At 38.1% G+C, this 19,969-nt stretch overlaps 1 protein-coding gene across 1 annotated transcript in view; it reads left to right on the top strand.

The window, feature by feature from the left end:
* The first annotated feature begins 327 nt into the window (after positions 1-327).
* The window catches only part of LOC150091210 (ankyrin repeat and BTB/POZ domain-containing protein 1-like), a 309,182-nt gene continuing 289,540 nt past the window's right edge, over positions 328-19,969 (top strand). Inside the window, exon 1 of the mRNA XM_090382805.1 lies at positions 328-485. Within this exon, the coding sequence (XP_090238931.1) occupies positions 430-485 (56 nt within the window). The 5' untranslated portion in view covers positions 328-429. The remainder of the gene's footprint in view (positions 486-19,969) is intronic.

Raw genomic sequence — 19,969 nt, 5'->3', positions numbered from 1 at the left:
CAACCACGAAGTGAAGAAAAAAAATTTTCAAAAATCCGACATAGACTCGAATTCTAGTTCTTTTCCACACGATATGGGAAATCGATTATAATTATTTTGTTATTTGCACCCTTGTGGATACTACAACCATTTAAAATTGATATTCACCATCACAAATCATGTTAGTAATTGTTGTTTGTGCGAAACTTTTGCACATATGTAATTGTCGGGACACTTTGGTATTAGTATCTTAAGTATTTTTGGTCTTATGTCGTACTTGTGAATCGAATATAGCTTTTTACGCTTGGCGTTCTGCTTAAAAATTCGTATATTACTGCGTCCGTTCGAGCTATAAATATTTTTTAATTAAACTCGCTATTTTAGTTGTTTCATTATGGATAGTGGGAAAATTTTGGAGTCCCATATTCTAGTGACATTCAGTTAGAAAATATGGACATACGTGAACTGTTTCTCGGCTGCAAAAAAGGAGATTTGGGAAGAGTGAAGTAAGTGCTATTCAAAAAAAAAAAAAAAAAAAAGTTCAAATCATGCACAAAGTATAATTTGTATACTTTGGCAGCATTTTTCATAATTGGATTTGAAACACAAGTATTTCTCTCACCCTAGTATCGTGTAAGGAAAACATTTACTACCTTCGAAAATGTTTTTTTGGGAGGCATCTCGCAGATATACATCGTTTGTCAAATTCGTTCACTTTCCTTTGCTTATGAAAACTTTTTTTTTTTTTATTTATAGCTGCACTTTCCACTAATTTAAAAACTGAATTAACATGATTTTAGGGGTCTGTTTTACCCTTTCAACGTTTATATTGAAAGGATAAAAGACCCCCCCGTGCTGGTGTTTCTGTGCCCACAGGAGGCATTCTCTCGTGTTCTTCATTGATAACAAGTGTACATCGGTGTTGAAACAATTTCAGTAGATGTTCATATAATAATGCAAGTTACGTGGAAAATTATAAAAAAAAATGTTAAAAAAGTTTCATTACATTCATACATAAGTAATAAATCAGTTTTTTTTTACCTTTGATATATTTAGTTATGATGATAATGTTTATAGAATTATGTTAACAGTAATCACACGTTTACAGAAAATAAAAATATATCTTTTTTCCCTTCCCTTCCCTTGAAAGAAAATATATGCCTGAATAAACAGTGTGGTAACCAGGTGTTCCTGGGACAAAAAAGAAATTTTGTCCTGGCAGGATTCCTCATTAATCATCATAAATTAACAATATATATATATGTTCTTGTTTATACTCCGGCGTGACCACCAGGTCAGTGGAGTTTACAATAAATCAATCAATACAAACATCAAAGCATGTATACAGGTGCATTCGTGCTCTTGACCACTCGGCTAAGTCAAGCCAACATACATGCATGCACGGCGCCTTCGTAGCCAGGTGGGCAGGAGCAGCAGTGCATAGCACACGCTTCTTGATTAGACGGGGGTTCGAGCCTGTGACCACCAAATACGGAGGATGTGGAAAGGTCAGGGAATGACCACCGCATATCCCCGGAGCAATATGGCATTAGTTGCTAATGCTCCTAAAAACGAAATACGCACGCACACATTTTTTAAATGTTACATTTTGTGTGCTGTGCCTAATGTAAAATATGATTTGTTTTAATTACAAATTTTTAAATAAAGATTTTTCATATATAAAATATAGCAAAATCTTATTTTGCTGTATTTGTATCTGCTTGAGCTTATCAGGAGTTGTAAGTATGAAAATGTATTGATCACCCATGTTAGTTAGTTCTCTATTTAGTCTTCACCATTTTGTAGTAGGAGAAGCAATCACGCTGCAGCACTAGATTTAAACTCGCATTATACAATGGATGTTATTATATACACGTGGTTATACACAAGTGATAGGCATTATAAAAAGATACCAACTGATGAACCAGCATTTGTATCAAAGATAAAAAGGAAAATTTTCCTTTTTTTTTTTTAGAAGTTTCAGAAAGAGTTATAAAAATGATCAAAGCGAGGTAAATGTTCTCAAAGTATCTTATTACCCAAGAAACATAAAAACTTAAAATATCGTTTTCCTGGATTAGTTTGATTGTGATGTCATAAGACTGGAGTCTTATATTTATGATAAAAAAAGTACCAACTATATCTAAATTAATCCCAGTATTGAACAAGAAAAGAAATTTTAATTGGCAAAGAAACTTTAAGAAGGGTTCTCTTTGCTGATGGTAGTTTGTTCCAACTATCAACTAAAACTCTAGCTAAAAGCAAATTTTCATACATCCGCCATGCAACTATCTTTTTTCAATTTGTGTTCGTGTCCTGTTATTTGTATTATCCAAAGAAGTGGATGCTATCAGCATTTGGTTTACTCAATCCATTTAAAGCCTTAGAAACACTTCAGTTAGATATCCATGGAGTGGACTTGGCACATCAACGCCTTAGTCTCCCCTTCCCCATAAAAACCAAATCAAACCAAACCTCCATGCAGAAGCCTTGTGTCCAAGCTTCTTCAATATGCAGAACTGAAGTCTTTTGTGGTAAGTGTACTCTTTTCTGCACTTGATTAATCTGGTTGCTATTATTGCAGTTCAAAGAGACCTGCGTTCATCTTAAAATGAGATTTCCAGACATGTGTGGAGTGGTACTCAAGGTGTTGCCTAACCGTTGCCTTATACAATCAGATAATCAATCTTTGTTTCTACTGGTAAAATTCTTGTATATGTTATTGACAAAACCCCATGAGCACACCAAATAGCTTGTCTGTGCTGCCGAGAATCTGCCATATACTGGATTGCCATGAACAAAATGTCCAGAGGATAAATAGCTCATAACTCCTGATGTTCTCAGACCTACCCCTGCAAAGATTCTGTTAGCAGTATCCTTTATGCTCTATTCCCAGAGGAAGAACAGGCCCTCACAGAAAGACGAAATGGTATCTGTTCCAATAACACCCCTTATGAAAATGATAATGTTGGTGACTTCTTATGCAAATGATATTGTTAATTATTGTTGGTGACTATTGTCAGGGAGAAGGGAAAAATATTGTGCAAAAAGGATAGGTGGAACAGAACCAGGGCATCTCTATCAGGGGCAAAAGTACACAATGTTGTAGAGAAAATATCATCCTTTAAGGGCACAAAGGATGATATTGTTGTACACGTTGGCACTAATGACATTAAGAGAAGGAGATCTGCGGACTTACTTAGCAAGTACGGTTCCATGTTTAAAAAAAAGTCGTGAGTTAGGGTTCAATTTGAAAGTGTCTGCAATTCTGCCCAGACACGATAGGAATGAGTATATGATGAGAGCCTTGTCAATCATTTCGGTCCTGGAGAGATTGTGCAGTTCTCATGGGGTAGATTTTTTCTCACCGTGGTCTGTGCTTGTTAGCAGGAGAGATTGTTTCTACAGGGATGGGATACACTTAAATAGAAAGGGTGCAAGAATATTTGCTGATGCTATTGAGGCAGTGTTAGGTCGGTCGGAAAATTGCTAGCTTGTGGGGGTTTCACAGACTAATAGATTAACAGTAGCCGCAGGCAGAGGCGAAAGAGATCCTTGCACCGCTTCTATTGTAATGCACAGCAGCCTAGAGAGCAGGTTGCTGGGGATTTCAAGATCTGCTGGGAGTCATCATGGAACAAGTAAATACATGAGCTGTGTTAGGGTAACTAAGATTAAGAATAGGTATATGTATACTTCCATGTACATCATCGCTAGGAGTTTAGTAAAGAAATTTGATGAATTTGAGTTGCTGGTCAAGACATCAAAGGCAGATATTGTTCGGATCGTGTCAGAGACGTGATATCACACAGAGATAAGGAATGCAGAATTGGAATTTGGGGAGTACGATGTGTACAGAAAGTACAGACTGGATAGAACGGGTAGAGGGGTGATGCTGTTAGTTAAGAAACATAAAATCTAAGAAAGTGCCTCCAGCTGACATGGGTGGACAGTGTAATGTTGAGTTAGTTTGGTATGACCTGCACTGAGAAAGAAAAATTGACAGTGGGAGTGTGTTATAGGCGTAATGACTCTGATGAGTACAATGAACAACTGTACAGGGAAATAGAGTGGGCCAGTAAATCAGATTGGCTTATGATGGGGGATTTTGACTTCCCAGATATTTATTGGAACTTGTGGGTTGGGTCACTCACACACTAGCAAGGCTTTTGTAGATTTCTTGGATGATTGTATTCTACAGCAGCATGTTTGAGAGGCAACTAGAGGGAATAATACTTTTGATCTGATTTTCAGCAGTGATTCTTCATGCATTACAAATCTGCGGGTAAAGGAACCACCAGGTGGCAGTGACCACAGTGTTCTGATGTGGGATTTACTCAAAGATGTAACTACCATCAGGAGTAAAGGGAAGGGTTTTTGATTTCGTAAAAGTGACTGCAGTGGTCTCAGCCGATTTTTAAATTCTATATAATAAGATCAACTGATGACGTTACCAACAACAAATTCTAAATGGGAGGAATTCAAGGAAGTAATTTTTGAAATACTGTCCAAGGTTTAGGCCTAAACGGACAGCAGATGAACTAATGAGACTTGTGGCAGAGAAGAAATGTGCATGGGATGCGTATATTTTATCAGGTGACACAAAAGACTATGGTAGATAAAGCTAGTCTGTAATCAAATCACAAAGCAGTTTAGGCAAGCAAATACAGATTATGAGAAATCTTTGGCAAAATATGCAAAGAAAAACAGCAAAGACTTCTTTACTTATGTTGAAGGAAGAGGATGAACCAGATTAGTCCACTTGATATCGACGGTTTATTGTTGATGAACCTGCTGAGGTAGCTGATAAACTGAATGAGTATTTTGCATCTACATTCACACACAAGCAAGTCTGTAGGGAAGAGGAGGCCAGAAGCTTATCAAGCTCTAGCAGGGAGCTAAATGATTTTGTAATAACTGAGAGCAAAGTGGAGGAGAAATTCTTGAAATTGAACGTGGATGGGATCTATCCGGTTATATTAAAGTAGACAGCAAAGGAAGTAAGCAAACCCTTAACCATAATTATGACAGCTTCCTTGGACTCAGGAAGGTCCCCATGGACTGGAGATGTGCAAATGTGTCCCCAATTCACAAGCGGGATCAAAGAGTGACATGAGTAATTACAGACCTGTTAGTTTAACTTCTGTTCCAGGGAAAATAATGGAGTCACTGGTTAAAGAAGCACTGCAGGATCATCTAGGCAAGAGTGCAGTTATAGTTCTGACACAGCATAGATTTGTTTGTCTAAGGGGCTTAGAGGGGAACAGACATTCTGTGTGTTATCAGACACTCAGTCTAAAACACTGATGGATCCAATATCTTTCTGTTTTAGAAGAAGATTTAGAAGTCCAGTTGGCCTGCCTCCCTAAAATCCACTCATTCACACCTTCTCGATGGTAAGGCCCGTTATGTCACTTAGGTGGCAACGAACGTGTAGAGTGGTTCCCTTCAAGATGCCTGGTTAGTGTGAAGATGAAAAGATCAAAACCTCCAGCACATGACAGCACGATGAAACAAATGGCCTTCAGTCCCCAGTGGCTTTCACTCCCCCTCTTATGGCAGCAAGAGGATCAGAGTGGAAGCAGAGGGTGCTAAAAATCTCTGGGTATGACCAGGCTGCCATCCACGGAAACTGAACTTGGCCTATTACAACGTAACATTGCTCACCGGTGAAGACAGGATATTAGAGCTGGAAAGGGATTCAGAAAATGTGAATTGGAATATCATCAGTTTGGCTGAAACAAGAAGAAATGAATCACTTATAAGTTTATCAAGTGGAAATCTGCTGTACACCAATGGAACAGTGAAAGAAGTGAAGGTGGAATTGGCTTTCTGGTCCATAAAGATATAAAAAACAACACTTTGGAAGTCAAAAGTACATCACCAAGGGTGTCAAGATTACTAATCAGGATTTCTAAGAGGTACAAGCTAAAGGTTATAATGATTTATGCATCAACACCGAGCCATGATGATGAAGAGGTTGAAGAAATGTACACAAAAATTGAGTCTTCTAGATGAGGAGAAAACCCACTACACTATCATTATGGGGACTTCAGTGCTAAGGTTGGAAAAAGACAAAACAGTGCAGAAAGGGGAACTATAGGAAATTCTGGAATTGGTGAAAGAAAACGAAAGAGGTGAAAGACTTGTGTAATTTGTAGAATCTCGAGGATTGTCAGTAACGAATACTTTTTTCAAGAAAAGGGTGAACAGAAAGTGGACATGGAAGAGTCCAAATGGCTTAACGACTAATGAAATCGACTCCATCCTCACTAACAGAAGATATATTGTGATTGATGTTACTGTCCCAAACAAGGTAAATTTTGGAAGTGATCACAGAATGGTAAGATGCACACTTGATATAGATTTAAGCAAAGAAAGGAAAGAACTGACTCGAGTAAATAATAGATCTTTGAGATAACAGAAGAGGAGAAAAAGCAGTATGTACTGGAATAAGAACAAGTTTGAGCTTCTGCAGACTGCTCAGGACCAAGATATTGACAAGGAATATTACAACTTTCTGAAAGTGATAAAGCCCAAGAAACTTATAGGTAAAAAGAAATCCAAAGAAGAAAAAATTAGTCAAGAAACATTTGTCACAGTGAACTGAAGACGACAAATGGAGAACAAGATAAACACTGACAAGGACAAATTGAGTATACTGAGTTTTGAAAAGTCATTAGAAAGAGGCTCAGAGAGGATATAATAAGATTTAACACAAGAAAAGTAGAACAAGCATTAAGGGAAAACATAGGACTTAAATCAGTGGCCATGAGCAGTAATACAGTAAAACAAATGATTCTGAAACTGAAGAATAGCGATGGTGTACTTATAAATAGCAAACAAGGCATAATTCAAAAAGCAGAAGACTACTATAGAGAATTATACAAGGAGCAAGGGATTGATGCCAGCAGTGGGGAAGATGGATCGCAAATTAGTAACACATACAATATACCCAATATTCTTTCTGATGAGGTAGAACATGCATTGAAGAAAATGAAGAATCAGAAAACCCTGGGGAAGATGAAGTTACTGTAGAGTTGTTAAAGTTGGGAGGAAGAGACATGACACAAAAACTGGCAAGACTCTCCACAAAATGCATTAGAAAAGGTGTGACGCCTAAGGATTGGAATAATGCAATCACAGTTTTGCTGCATAAGAAAGGAGATAAATCAGAAATTGTAAATTATAGACCAATTAGCCTGCTATCCCACATCTAAAAGTTGTTAACAAGGGCCATTACTAACAGATTAGAAAGAATGCTTGATGAAAATCAACTGAAAGAGCAAGCTGGCTTTAGGACAAGATTCTCAACTATGGATCACCTTCACTTAATGTCACAACTAATGGAGAAAGCAAATGAATATAAAACACCATTATGCCTGGAATTTGTGGATTATGAAAAGGCATTTGAATCCATACAGCATAAGACAATGTTTTGGGCACTGGAAAGACAAGGCATAGATACCCCATATATTATGATTTTGAAGAAAATATATGAGATATGAAAAATATCCTCCTTCATTAGACTAGACAAAGACAGTAGCAAATTTAAAATTGAGAAAAGAGTTTGGCAAGGAGACAATATCTCCGAAGTTGTTTACTTCTGCCCTTGAGGAAGCTTTCAGGAGATTAGACTGGTCGCAAAAAGGAGTCAATGTGAATGGAAAGCATCTAAACCATTTAAAATTTGCAGATGACATTGTGGTCATAAGCCACGATCACAAAGATTTAGAGGAAAATCTTAATCAGTTATGCACAGTTAGTAAGGATTTTGGACCAAAGGTGATTATGGCTAAAACAAAAGTATTGATGAACAAGTATGCCACAGAAAGGGATATAATGATTGAAGGAGCAGTAATTGAAAAGGTGGAGTCATATACAGTCAATCCTCGTATAACACGTGTTTACATTACATGAATTCGATCATACACGATTTATAAATAGGGGAACGATATCTTATATAACACGAACCGAATTCGCTTATGCACGATTTGCCTTTGTGTTTACAAGAAATGGCAGTCGAACGCGGAATAACCCCAACTGAACACAACACGATAGGAATGAAGAGAAGATTCTGAAAATGTATTTATGTTTTATATCAGTGAAGGGGAAACACATTTCACCGTAAAAATAAACAGAATTCCAGCTATCGGTATAATTGCAAATGTAATTAGATCGAGTTTACTACCAGTTTATAACAGATTCCTCTAGCAGAAACGCAACTGGAAATTGTTTTTATTGTTTTATGGTAGTAACCCTAGAAATGTGCTTTAGTAAAATGTGAGGTGTTAATAGTATATCTCTGCCTTTACGGTGTTGTTTATTCAGTTGCTACATGTGCGCAGCTTTGTTTATGTGTATCAAGCGTGCCTCCTCGTTTTGTAATTGTGCTTTATTCCCTAAAAATGAGTAAAATACTTAAAAGGTGTGAAAAGAAAGCGTCCTGGTGAAGACACTGCAGATTCAGAGAGAAAAAAAAAAAAAAACAATATCGATAAACAGAGGCAGACTGGGTCAAAAATTCTTACCCGGGAAAATTTATAGTGGCCTCATACTACAGTTTATGGCCAAAATCACACTGGCCTCCGACCCATAGCGAAAAAATATGGTCCATAGCGAAAAAATATGAAACTGTGAAACGCTTTGAGCGAAATGAAAGACCATGGGATATTGCACGTGCTACAGACCTAAATGAGGCAACGCCGAGAATTACAAAGAATGCAGAGAAAATAAAAACAACTTTCGTAGCAGGAACAACTCAAAGTGTAATTAAAATCCATTAGATTAAGACACAAAGAATTGGAAGAGATGCAACGGCTGTCATCTGTTTGGATAGAAAATCAAACAAAAAACAAGTTTGCTTACGATACAAGCAAAAGTATTAGCAATATTTTATTACGCAATAGTCGTAATAAAATACGTAAATATTTTATTACGATTATTTATTGTGTTTGGTAATGTTTTAGTTACAAAAGTGTGTTCAATCTTGGGTGGTCGGCACCTAACCCTATTTTTCCCATAGGGCATGTTGTTTATATTGCATGATTTTGCATTGCACAAGGGTTTCTAGGAACACAACTATCGTGCTATATGAGGACTGACTGTACTTATGTGGGACAAGTAATTAGCTGTAATAAGGATAAATGGCTGGAAGTCAAGAGAAGAATAAATTTTGAATGGATAGCATTCAGGAAATATAGTCACATACTGAGGAGCAATATCCCAATTTGTCTGAAACGTAAAATAATGAACCAATGTATACTCCCCACCATGACTTATGGAAGTGAAACTTGGGCACTCACCAAAAGAATGGAAGAGAAGCTGAGAACTACACAGCGAAGAATGGAACAAATTATATTAGGAATCAGATTGTTAGATAAGATGAGAACCATATGGATTAAGCTCAAACTCAAGTAAAGGACATTTTTATCAAAACTAAAAAACTAAAATGGTCTTGGGCAGGATACTTAGCTCAAAGACGATGATGACAAATGGACTAAGAAAATAACAGAGTGGTACCCCAGAGGAGCTAGAAGAAAAGCTGGAAGACAATGACGGAGATGGACAGATGAAATTCATGAGTTTGTGGATAGTAAATGGATGGCCATTGCACAAAACAGAAGGAACTGGAAAGTTGCTGAAGAGGCCTTCATCCTGCAGTAGATTGAAAATGGCTGATGATAATGGATTTGTTAAGGGTCAGTCTTGTCTGACAAATTTGATTGGATACTATGATGTGATCACAAAGGACCACATCATCAAAGGAACTGGGTGTAAAAAATAATTTGGATTTTAAGAAAGATTTTGATACTGTTGCACATGGAAGACTACTGTACAATCTGGAGCAGTGTGGCATTAAAGGCGAGTTGCTACAATGGATAAAAGAATAGTTGAATGGATGAAAATAGAGAATGGTAATCAATGGATGGTGCTCTAATGGACTAATGTTATTAGTAGAGTCCTCCAGGGTTCAGTGTTGGGCCCAGTGTTGTTCTCTGTATTTATCAATGATATTCATGAAGGTATATTAAGGTTATTGTCTAAATTTGCAGATGATACAAAGGTTGGCAGGGTTGTTAATGACAGTAATTGTAGTATTCTACTGCAACAGGATCTAGAAAAGTCAGGGATGACCATCACATATTCCTGGAGCAATATGGCCTTAGTTGCTAATACTCCTAAAAAACCAAATAACAACAACCTATATCCCTTCATAGATGTCATTTAAGATAATCAAAAACAACAGTTGTCCCAATACTGATCCTTGGGGCACCACGCTTCTTGCATTAACCCAATCTAAGGAATAACCATTTATCACAACCTGCTGCCTGGTGCTCTCAAGCCATTGTGCTATCCATCTAAGGATTTTCCATATGATTCCAGCCTGCTCCAACTTATAAAGTAACCACTCATGTGGGACTGAGTTAAATGTTTTGCTGAAATCCAAATAAACAATGTGGAAATTATTTTCTAAATCCAGCTCATGAGTGACTTGTCAAAATGGCTAAACAAATTTGTTAAACTTTTTTTTCCCTTTACAAAACCATGCTGTGTAGCCTACAGAATTCCATTTTCATCTAAATGATCCTGAAATCCACCCTTGATTGTTGCCTCTATGATTTTCCCTACTACTGAAGTTAGACTGGCCGGTCGGTAATTTACCACTTTTATGTTCCATTTTACACCAATCCAATGGAATCTCTCTCCTCATCCTGTGATGCTCTCATAACTAGCTTTAATGGTTCAATGCACTCACTTGCCGCCTCCTTTAAGATTATAGGGTATATGCCATCGACCACAGGAGCCTTACTCGCCTGTGGGCGCAAACGTTTTCTCATTAAATCAACATGTGAAATTTCAACATCATTAATTACATTTTTTCAACTTCACTCCCATAATTCTCATTGACGTGAAGGATTTTTCTTCTGTAAATATCGATGCAAAGTAACTGTCAAGTTCAGCTGCCATCAGTTGAGGGTATCGAATACTATCTCACACAATTACATATGCGTCCGATCTGATTTGTCCTTCTCTTCTTTGCATTTATATATGTGAAGAATTCCTCTTTGCTCTCTTTATTCCTTATCCCCACTCTTTGCTCTCTCAGTCTAAGAAAACAATGAACATAATTCTACCATGGAAGACCGACATGGAACAGAACATCAGTGTACCGCAAATTCTTTCAAAATAAGAAATTACTTTACTCCAATGAGATTTTAAAAGATGAACTTGAGTTGGAAATTAATGAAATACTTTTTTGCTAAAACTATTTTTGCTAAACTATTTAACTATTTTTGCTAAAAAAGTTCAAAGACTAGAAAATATGGACTGAGATCGTCTACGATTATCTCAGTACAATAGTACTAGAATAGAATCCGAAAGAGCGTTTTCTGCCACTAATCAAATATGTACCAAAATTAGATCCATTTTAAACGATCATATTATTGATTGCTTATAGAGGAAACAGGTATCCTGTGTGTGTTATCAGACACTCAGCCTAAAACACTGATGGATCCAATATCTCTCTATTACAGAAGATTTAGGAGAAGTCTGGTTGGCCTGCCTCCCTAAAATCCACTCATCCACACCTTCCCGATGGTAAGCCCTGTTACGTCACTTAGGTGGCAACGAACGTGTAGAGTGGTTCTCTTCAAGACACTTGGTCAGCGTGAAGAGGAAAAGACCAAAGACTCCAGCATATGACAGCATGACAAAACAAATGGCCCTCAGTCCCCAGCAGCTTTCACTCCCCCTCTTACGGCAGTGCGAGGATCAGAGTGGAAGAAGAGGGTGCTAAGAATCTCTGGGTACGACCAGGCTTCCATGCACGGAAACTGAACTTGGCCTGTTATAACGTAAGATCGCTCATCGATGAAGACAGGATATTAGAGATGGAAAAGGAATTAGAAAATGTGAATTGGAATATCATCGGTTTGGCTGAAACAAGGAGAAGAAATGAATCACTTATAAGTTTATCAAGTGGAAATCTGCTGTACACCAATGGAAACAGTGAAACGAATGAAGGTGGAGTTGGATTTCTGGTCCATAAAGATTTAAAAAACAACATTTTGGAATCCAAAAGTACATCACCAAGGGTGTCAAGACTAATACTGAAGATTTCTAAGAGGTACATGCTAAAGGTTATAATGATATATGCACCAACATCGAGCCATGATGATGAAGATGTTGAAGAAATGTACACCGAAATTGAGAGTCGTCTAGATGAGCAGAAAACCCACTACACTATTATTATGGGGGACTTCAGTGCTAAGGTTGGAAAAAGACAAAACAGCGCAGAAAGGGAACTATAGGAAATTTTGGAATTGGTGAAAGAAATGAAAGTGGCGAAAGACTTGTGGAATTTGCAGAATCTTAAGGATTGTCAGTAATGAACACTTTTTTCAAGAAAAGGGTGAACTGAAAGTGAACATGGAAGAGTCCAAATGGATTAACAACTAATGAAACGACTTCATCCTCACTAACAGAAGATATATTGTGAATGATGTTACCGTCCTGAATAAGGTAAATGTTGGAAGTGATCACAGAATGGTAAGATGGAGACTTGATATAGATGTAGGAAAGGAAAGGAAAAAACTGACTAGAGTAAAGAATACAAAGGTCTTTGAAATAACAGAAGAGGAGATGTTGTTTGTTGTTTGGTTTTTAGGAGCATTAGCAACTAAGGCCATATTGCTCCGGGATATGCGTTGATCATTCCCTGACCTTTCCGCATCCTCCATATTTGGTGGTGACGGGCTCGAACCCCGGTCTAATCAAGAAGCGTGTGCTAACGCACCGCTGCTCCTTCCCACCTGGCTACGGAGGCGCCTACAGAAGAGGAGAAAAAGCAGTATGTACTGGAACTTAAGAACAAGTTTGAGCTTCTGCAGACTGCTCAGGACCAAGATATTGACGAGGAATATTACAACTTTCTGAAAGTGATAAAGCCCAAGAAACCTATAGGGAAAAAAAAAAAAATCCCAAGAAGACAAAATTAGTCCAGAAACACTTGTTAGGATAAACCTAAGGCGAAAAATGAAGAGCAAGGTAAGCACTGACAAGGAAAAAATTGAGTATACTGAGTTATGCAAAGCCATTAGAAAGAGACTCAGAGAGGACATAAGGAGATTTAACAAAAGAAAAGTAGAACAAGCATGTAGGGAAAACAAAGGATTTAAATCAGCAGCCATGTGCAGTAATACAGAAAGACAAATGATACTGAAATTGAAGAATAGCGATGGTGTACTTATAAACAGCTGAGAAGGCATAATTCAAATAACAGAAGAGTACTATAGAGAATAATACAAGGAGCGAGGGAATGATGCCAGTGTGGAAGATGGCTTGCAAATTAGCAACACATACGACATACCGATATTCTTCCTGATGAGGTAGAACATGCATTGAAGAAAATGAAGAATCAGAAAGCCCGGGGAAGATAAAGTTACTGTAGAGTTGTTAAAATTGGGAGGAAGAGACATAACACAAAAACTGGCAAGGCTCTTCACAAAGCGCATTAGAAAAGGTGTGATGCCTAAGCAGTGGAATAATGCAATCATAGTTTTGCTGCATAAGAAAGGAGATAAATCAGAAATAGGAAATTATAGACCAATTAGCCTGTTATCCCACATCTAAAAGTTGTTAACAAGGGCCATTACTAACAGATTAGAAAGAATGCTTGATGAGAATCAACTGAAAGAGCAAGCTGGCTTTAGGACAGGATTCTCAATTATGAATCACCTTCACGTAATATCACAGCTAATGGAGAAAGCAAATGAATATTAAACACCATTATGCCTGGCATTTGTGGATTATGAAAAGGCATTTGACTCCATACAGCATAAGGCAATGTTTCGGGCACTGGAAAGACAAGGCATAGATACCCCACATATTATGATTTTGAAGAAAATATATGAGAGTGCTACCTCCTTTATTAGACTAGACAAAAACAGTAGGAAATTTAAAATTGAGAAAGGAGTTCGACAAGAAGATACAATATCTTCAAAGCTGTTTACTGCTGCCTTTGAGGAAGCTTTCAGAAGATTAGACTTAGTCGCAGAAAGGAGAATGTGAACGGAGAGTACCTAAACCATTTACGATTTGCAGATAACATTATGGTCATAAGCCACGATCCCAAAGAATTAGAGTAAAATCTTAATCAGTTATGCACAGTTAGTAAGGATTTTTGACTAAAGATGAATATGGCTAAAACAAAAGTAATGATAAACAAGTATGTCACAGAAAGGGAAATAATGATTGAAGGAGCAGTAATTGAAAAGGTGGAGTCGTATACTTATCTGGGACAAGTTATTATCTGTAATAATGATAAATGGCTGGAAGTCAAAAGAAGAATAAATTTTGGATGGATAGCATTCAGGAAATATAGTCACATACTGAAGAGCAATATCCCAGTTTGTCTGAAACGTAAAATTATGGACCAATGTATACTCCCCACCATGACTTATGGAAGTGAAACTTGGGCACTCACCAAAAGAATGAAAGAGAAGCTGAAAACTACACAGCGAAGAATGGAACAAATTATATTGGGAATCAGAGTGTTAGATAAGAAGAGAAACACATGGATTAGGCAGCACACTCAAGTAAAGGATATTCTTATCAAAACTAAAGAACTAAAATGGTCTTGGGCACGACACATAGCTCGAAGACATGATGACAGATGGACTAAGGAAATAACAGAATGGTACCAAAGAGGAGCTAAAAGAAAACCTGGAAGACAAAGGCGGAGATGGATAGATGAAAATCATGATTTTGTGGGTAGTATATGGATGGCCAGTGCTCAAAACAGAAGGAACTGGAAAGTTGCTGGAGAGGCCTTCATCGTGCAGTGGATTGAAAATGGCTGATGATGATTATTATTGATTGCTTATGTTTCTTAAGAGCTGACTGTATTCGGACAGGTAGTGTGGATGCTTAAACATAACTGAACTTTGCAGTAACAATATGTATTTTTTTGTTTTTAGAACAACTGTATTTTTAATGATTTTTTGCAGAATATTTATTATTGCAATAAATGTTTATTTAAAAAAATGAATTCAAGTAATTACAGTATTTGTTTTTTCCTTACTTCATTGCACTTAACTGTCATAAAAATTTATTGAGAAAAATGTTTGTTTTTGGAATATCGGTATCCTAGATTCATAAAAACTACAGAAATACTGGTATTGTAAGCCCTAGTTTGGTTATTATGTACCAGCAAGGTGTATAAGGCCTTGAATGGTTTGAGCAAGCTCAATGTTGATGGGATTCTTTGTCTTGCTCAGATTATTATTATTATTATTATTATTATTATTATTAATATCAGCCATATGGTGCAAGGAAGAAGCCTGAGGCGTGTGCTGCACCGGCAAAAAAAAAAAAAAAAAAAAAAATTCCGAGTTGTTACCCTGAGAGAGAGAGAGAAGCAGAAAGGAACGATCAAGAAAGATGAAAAATGATGATATCTAGCTCAAGCCCCTGGGTGTGCCAAACCATAATCACCAGATGTGAGCCCCTGGGTGTGCCAAACCATAATCACCAGATGTGAGCCCCTGAGCAGACATTAGCATTAGTAGACACATGCAATGCAAGAAAGCAAGCTTATGCAGCATCAGCCAAAAAAAATCCCTGCGATTTCATCCCTCCATTTGTTCCAAATGCCTGTCCAGCTCAGCCTTAAATTTTTTAGGCTATTAGCTTCCACAACAAAAGATGGAAGCCTGTTCCACCAATCAACTACCTGCTGGCTAAAGGCAAATTTCCGCACATCTATTCTACAACTATCTTTCTTCAATTTGAAACTGTGCCCACTCAGTTTCTTAGTCTGAGCAAGACGAAGAACCCCATCAGCATTCAGCTTGGTCAACCCATTCAAGGCCTTATACACCTCATCAGATCACCTCGCAGGTGCCTACTCTCCAGGCACTGCAATTTGCAGAACTTAAGCCTTTCTTGGTAAGAGTACCACTTTGTTCCCCTCACCAATCTTGTTGGGCTTCTTTGTACTCGTTCTAGCAACTCTAAATCCTTCCTAAAATGAGGCCTCCAGACCTGTACACAGTACTGTAGGTGTGGCCTGACTATTGTCTTGTATAATGGGATTATCACCTCCCTGTCCCTGCTAGCAAAATTCTTATATATCATTTACAAGACTCCATGACCTGCCCTGGCAGCCCGTCTGCACTGTTCAGCGAACTTCATATTTAGCTGCACAATTATCCCCAGGTCTTTTTTACTTTCTACTTCCCTGAGTGTAGTACCACCCAGCGGTACGTTTCTCTTCGATTATTGCTACCCATATGGTACTTTGCATTTGTCAATGTTAACCTGCAGTTGTCACTTCTCAGCCCATTTTCCCAACTTATCTAGATCCAGTTAGAGTAGCATACTGTCATTACTGTCGTTAACAACCCTGCCAACCTTTGTATCATCTGCAAACCTGGACATTAAACCTGATATACCTTCATCAATATCATTGATAAATATGCAAAACAACAATGGGCCCAACACTGAACCCTGGGGAACTCCACTAATGACATTTGTCCACGAAGAGCAGTGTCCACTGATTACCACTCTCTCTTGTCTCCCACTCAACCATCCCTTTATCCATTGTAGCAGCTTACCCTTGATGCCATACCTCTCTCTAAATCGAACAGCAGTCTTCCATTTGCAACAGTATCAAAAGCTTTCCTGAAATCCAAGTACTGTATGTGATATCAAAATTATTTTTGGCATTTAGTTCCTTTGTGACCACATCATAGTAAGCAATCAAATTGGTCAGACAAGACCTCCCTTTTGACAAACCCATGCTGTGTCTTAACTATTACCGCAATCTTTTCTAGTTGATCCTGCAATGCTTCTTTAACCAGTGATTCCATTATTTTCCCCGGAACACAAGTTAAACTAACGAGTCTGTAATTACTTGTGTCACCTTTTGAACCTCCTTTGTGAATTGGTGATACATTTGCACACCTCCAGTCCATGGGGACCTCCCCTGGGTCCAACGAAGCTCTCATAATTATGGCTAAGGGTTTGCTTACTTCCTTTGATGCCTTCTGTGATATAACTGGATAGATCCCGTCCACCCCAGGTGCCTTCCTTATGTTTAACTTCAACAATTTCTCCTCCACTTTGCTCTCAGTTATTACAAAATCACTTAGCTCCCTGTTTGCATTTGATAAACGTCTGCCACTCTCCTCATTGAATAACTCCTCATGTGTGAATGTAGATGCAAAATATTCATTCAGCTTATCAGCTACCTGAGCACGATCATCAATAGTCAACCCATCTATGTTTAGTTGCCCAATCTGATTCATCCCTTTCCTTCTGGAGTTTACATAAGTAAAGAACTCCTTGCTAGTTGTCTTTGCATCCTTTGCCAAAGATTTCTCATCTGCCTTCGCCTGCCTAACCTCCTTTGTGACTTGATTACAGACTAGTTAATACCTGTGATAGGCTTATGTGTCACCTGATACTTTATATGCATCCAATACATTCTTCTTCTTTGCCACTAGCCTCAATAATTCATCTGACATCCATTTAGGCCTAAACGTTGAACAATATTTCTTAGTTGGAATGAAAGTCTAGTAGTCTCCAAAATTAAGTCCCTGTAGGCTTCCCATTTAGAATTCACTGTTGGTGATATCATCAGTTGATGCCACTGTACAGAATTTAAAAACTGTAGTCACCTTTATGGAAGCAAAAGCTCTTCCCTTTAGCTATGATGGTAGTTAGATCTTTAAATAATTCCCACATCTATACATTGTAATCACTGTCGCCCAGTTTTTCCTTTATCTGCAGATTCTTAATGCATGAAGAATCACTACTGATAATCAGATCAAGAGTATTGCTCTCTCTGGTTGCCTCTCAAACATGTTGCTATAGAAAACAGTCATCCAATAAATCCAGAAAAGTCTTGCTAGTGCGCGAGTGACCAATCAACAAGTTGCAGTCAACATCTGGAAAGTTAAAATCTCCCATTATAAGACATTCTGATTTACTGGCCCACCCTATTTCTCTGCACAATTGCTCATTATAGTCATCAGATTCATTAAGCTTATAACACACACCTATTCTCATTTTTCCTTTCCATAAATAAATTCAAGTGAAGGAAAGACATGAAATAAATGGACATAAATTCAAATGGAGGAAAGGCAATTGTAGAATAGATGTGCGGAAATTTTCGTTTAGCCACGGGTGGTTGATTGCTGGAACAAACTTCCACCTGGCATTATAGAAGTTGACGGCTTAAATAAATTAAAGGCGGAACTAGACAAGCAAAGTGAATGGATGGGTGAAATGGGAAGGTTTTTTTTTTGGCTGATGCTATATAAGCTTGCTTTATTGCATCATATACCTCTACTAATTGTAATACTAAAATCACTGAACAGCCTTCTATTCATGAGGATATGAATGCAGCCTTGGAACTCACTAAAAACAAGTGCCCAGGACACACTCTGCTGGAGATGATGAAATTGACTGCCTCCATCTTCTGAAACCAGCTCATTAATATTTTTATCAACTGCCTTACCCAGGAAGTGTTTCCTGATATCTGGAAGCAGGCAGTTTAAAGTTGATACTCAAAATTCAGGTAAGTGTCCAGCTTAACTGATGTCTTACTGAATAATTTCTTTGCTACCTGTGCTTGGCAAGATTCTTGAGAGAATGTTACTGCTGAGGTTAAATGACCATTACCACCAGGCTAACCTGCAAACTGATAGGCAGTATGGATTCAAAGCAGATAGCATTAGTAGAGGCATGTGATGCAAGAAATCAAGCTTATGCAGCATCAGCAAAAAAAAAAAAAAAAAAACACTTCCATTTCACCCCTCCATTCTTTTGAAATACCTGTCCAGCTGAGCCTTAAATTTATTTAGACTATCAACTTACACAACAAGGGATGGAAGTCTGTTCCACCAACCAACTACCTGCTGGCTAAAGGCAAATTTCCGCACATCTATCCTAAATCTCTCTTTCCTCGATCTGAATTTATGTCCTTTCAGGTGATTATTTTGAGCAAGAGGAAGAATCCCATCAGCATTGAGCATGCTCAAACCATTCAAGGCTTTATACACCTCTATCAGATCACCTCGCTGGTGCCTAGTCTCCAGACACCGTAATTTGCAAAACTTAAGCCTTTCTTCATAGGAGCAACCCTTTGTTCCATTCACTAATCTTGTTGCCCTTCTCTGTACTCGTTCCAGCAGCTATACAACCTTCTTGAAATGAGGCCTCCAGACCTGTATACAGTACTCAAGGTGTGGCCTGACCATTGCCTTATACAAGGGAATAATCACCTCCTTATCCCTGCTAGAAAAATTCCTGTATATCATTGACAAGACACCATGAGCTAATCTTGCACTGCACACCATGCACTGCTCAGAGAACTTCATATCTGCCTGCACAATTATCCACAGTTCCTTTTCATTCTCTACCACTGTCAGTGATATATTGCTCTGGGGTTGCTGTTTCCCATACATAGTACTTTACATTTGTCAATGTTAAACTTCATTTGCCACCTCTCGGCCCATCTGCTCAACCTTCCAGTTCCTGTTGCAGCAGCATAGCGTCAGTAGTGTCCTTAACAACCCTGCCAACCTTTGTATCATCTGCAAACTTGGACATTAAGCTTGATATACCATCATCAATATCATTTATAAATAAAGAAAACAATAATGGACCCAACACTGAACCCCGAGGGACTCCACTAATAACATTAGTCCACGATGAGCAGTGTCCATTGATAACCCAAGCAGCTGCCAGTACTCAAGAAAAATATCTGCTGGCTATTTTCATTTTTGATGGGATGTTTGCCACCTTGTTGTGTCCTAGCATCTTGCTGAGGCTATGCCATGCAAGTATCCTGCTCAGCTAATATAAAATTATAAATAGTTATCTGAGCAATAGATAAGTTACAATCTGGACTACATATTAACAGCTAAAAAGAGCCCTGGGGCATGCCTCCAGAGAGTGCTCCCAGGGCTCTGGCCTAGGC

Source organism: Mastigoproctus giganteus, chromosome 1 (assembly GCF_048544385.1).
Source record: "Mastigoproctus giganteus isolate SK-2022 chromosome 1, ASM4854438v1, whole genome shotgun sequence".
Taxonomy (NCBI): Eukaryota; Metazoa; Arthropoda; class Arachnida; order Uropygi; family Thelyphonidae; genus Mastigoproctus; species Mastigoproctus giganteus.
The sequence above is the reverse complement of the archived record's forward strand: the minus strand, read 5'-3'. Positions and strand labels throughout refer to the sequence as shown.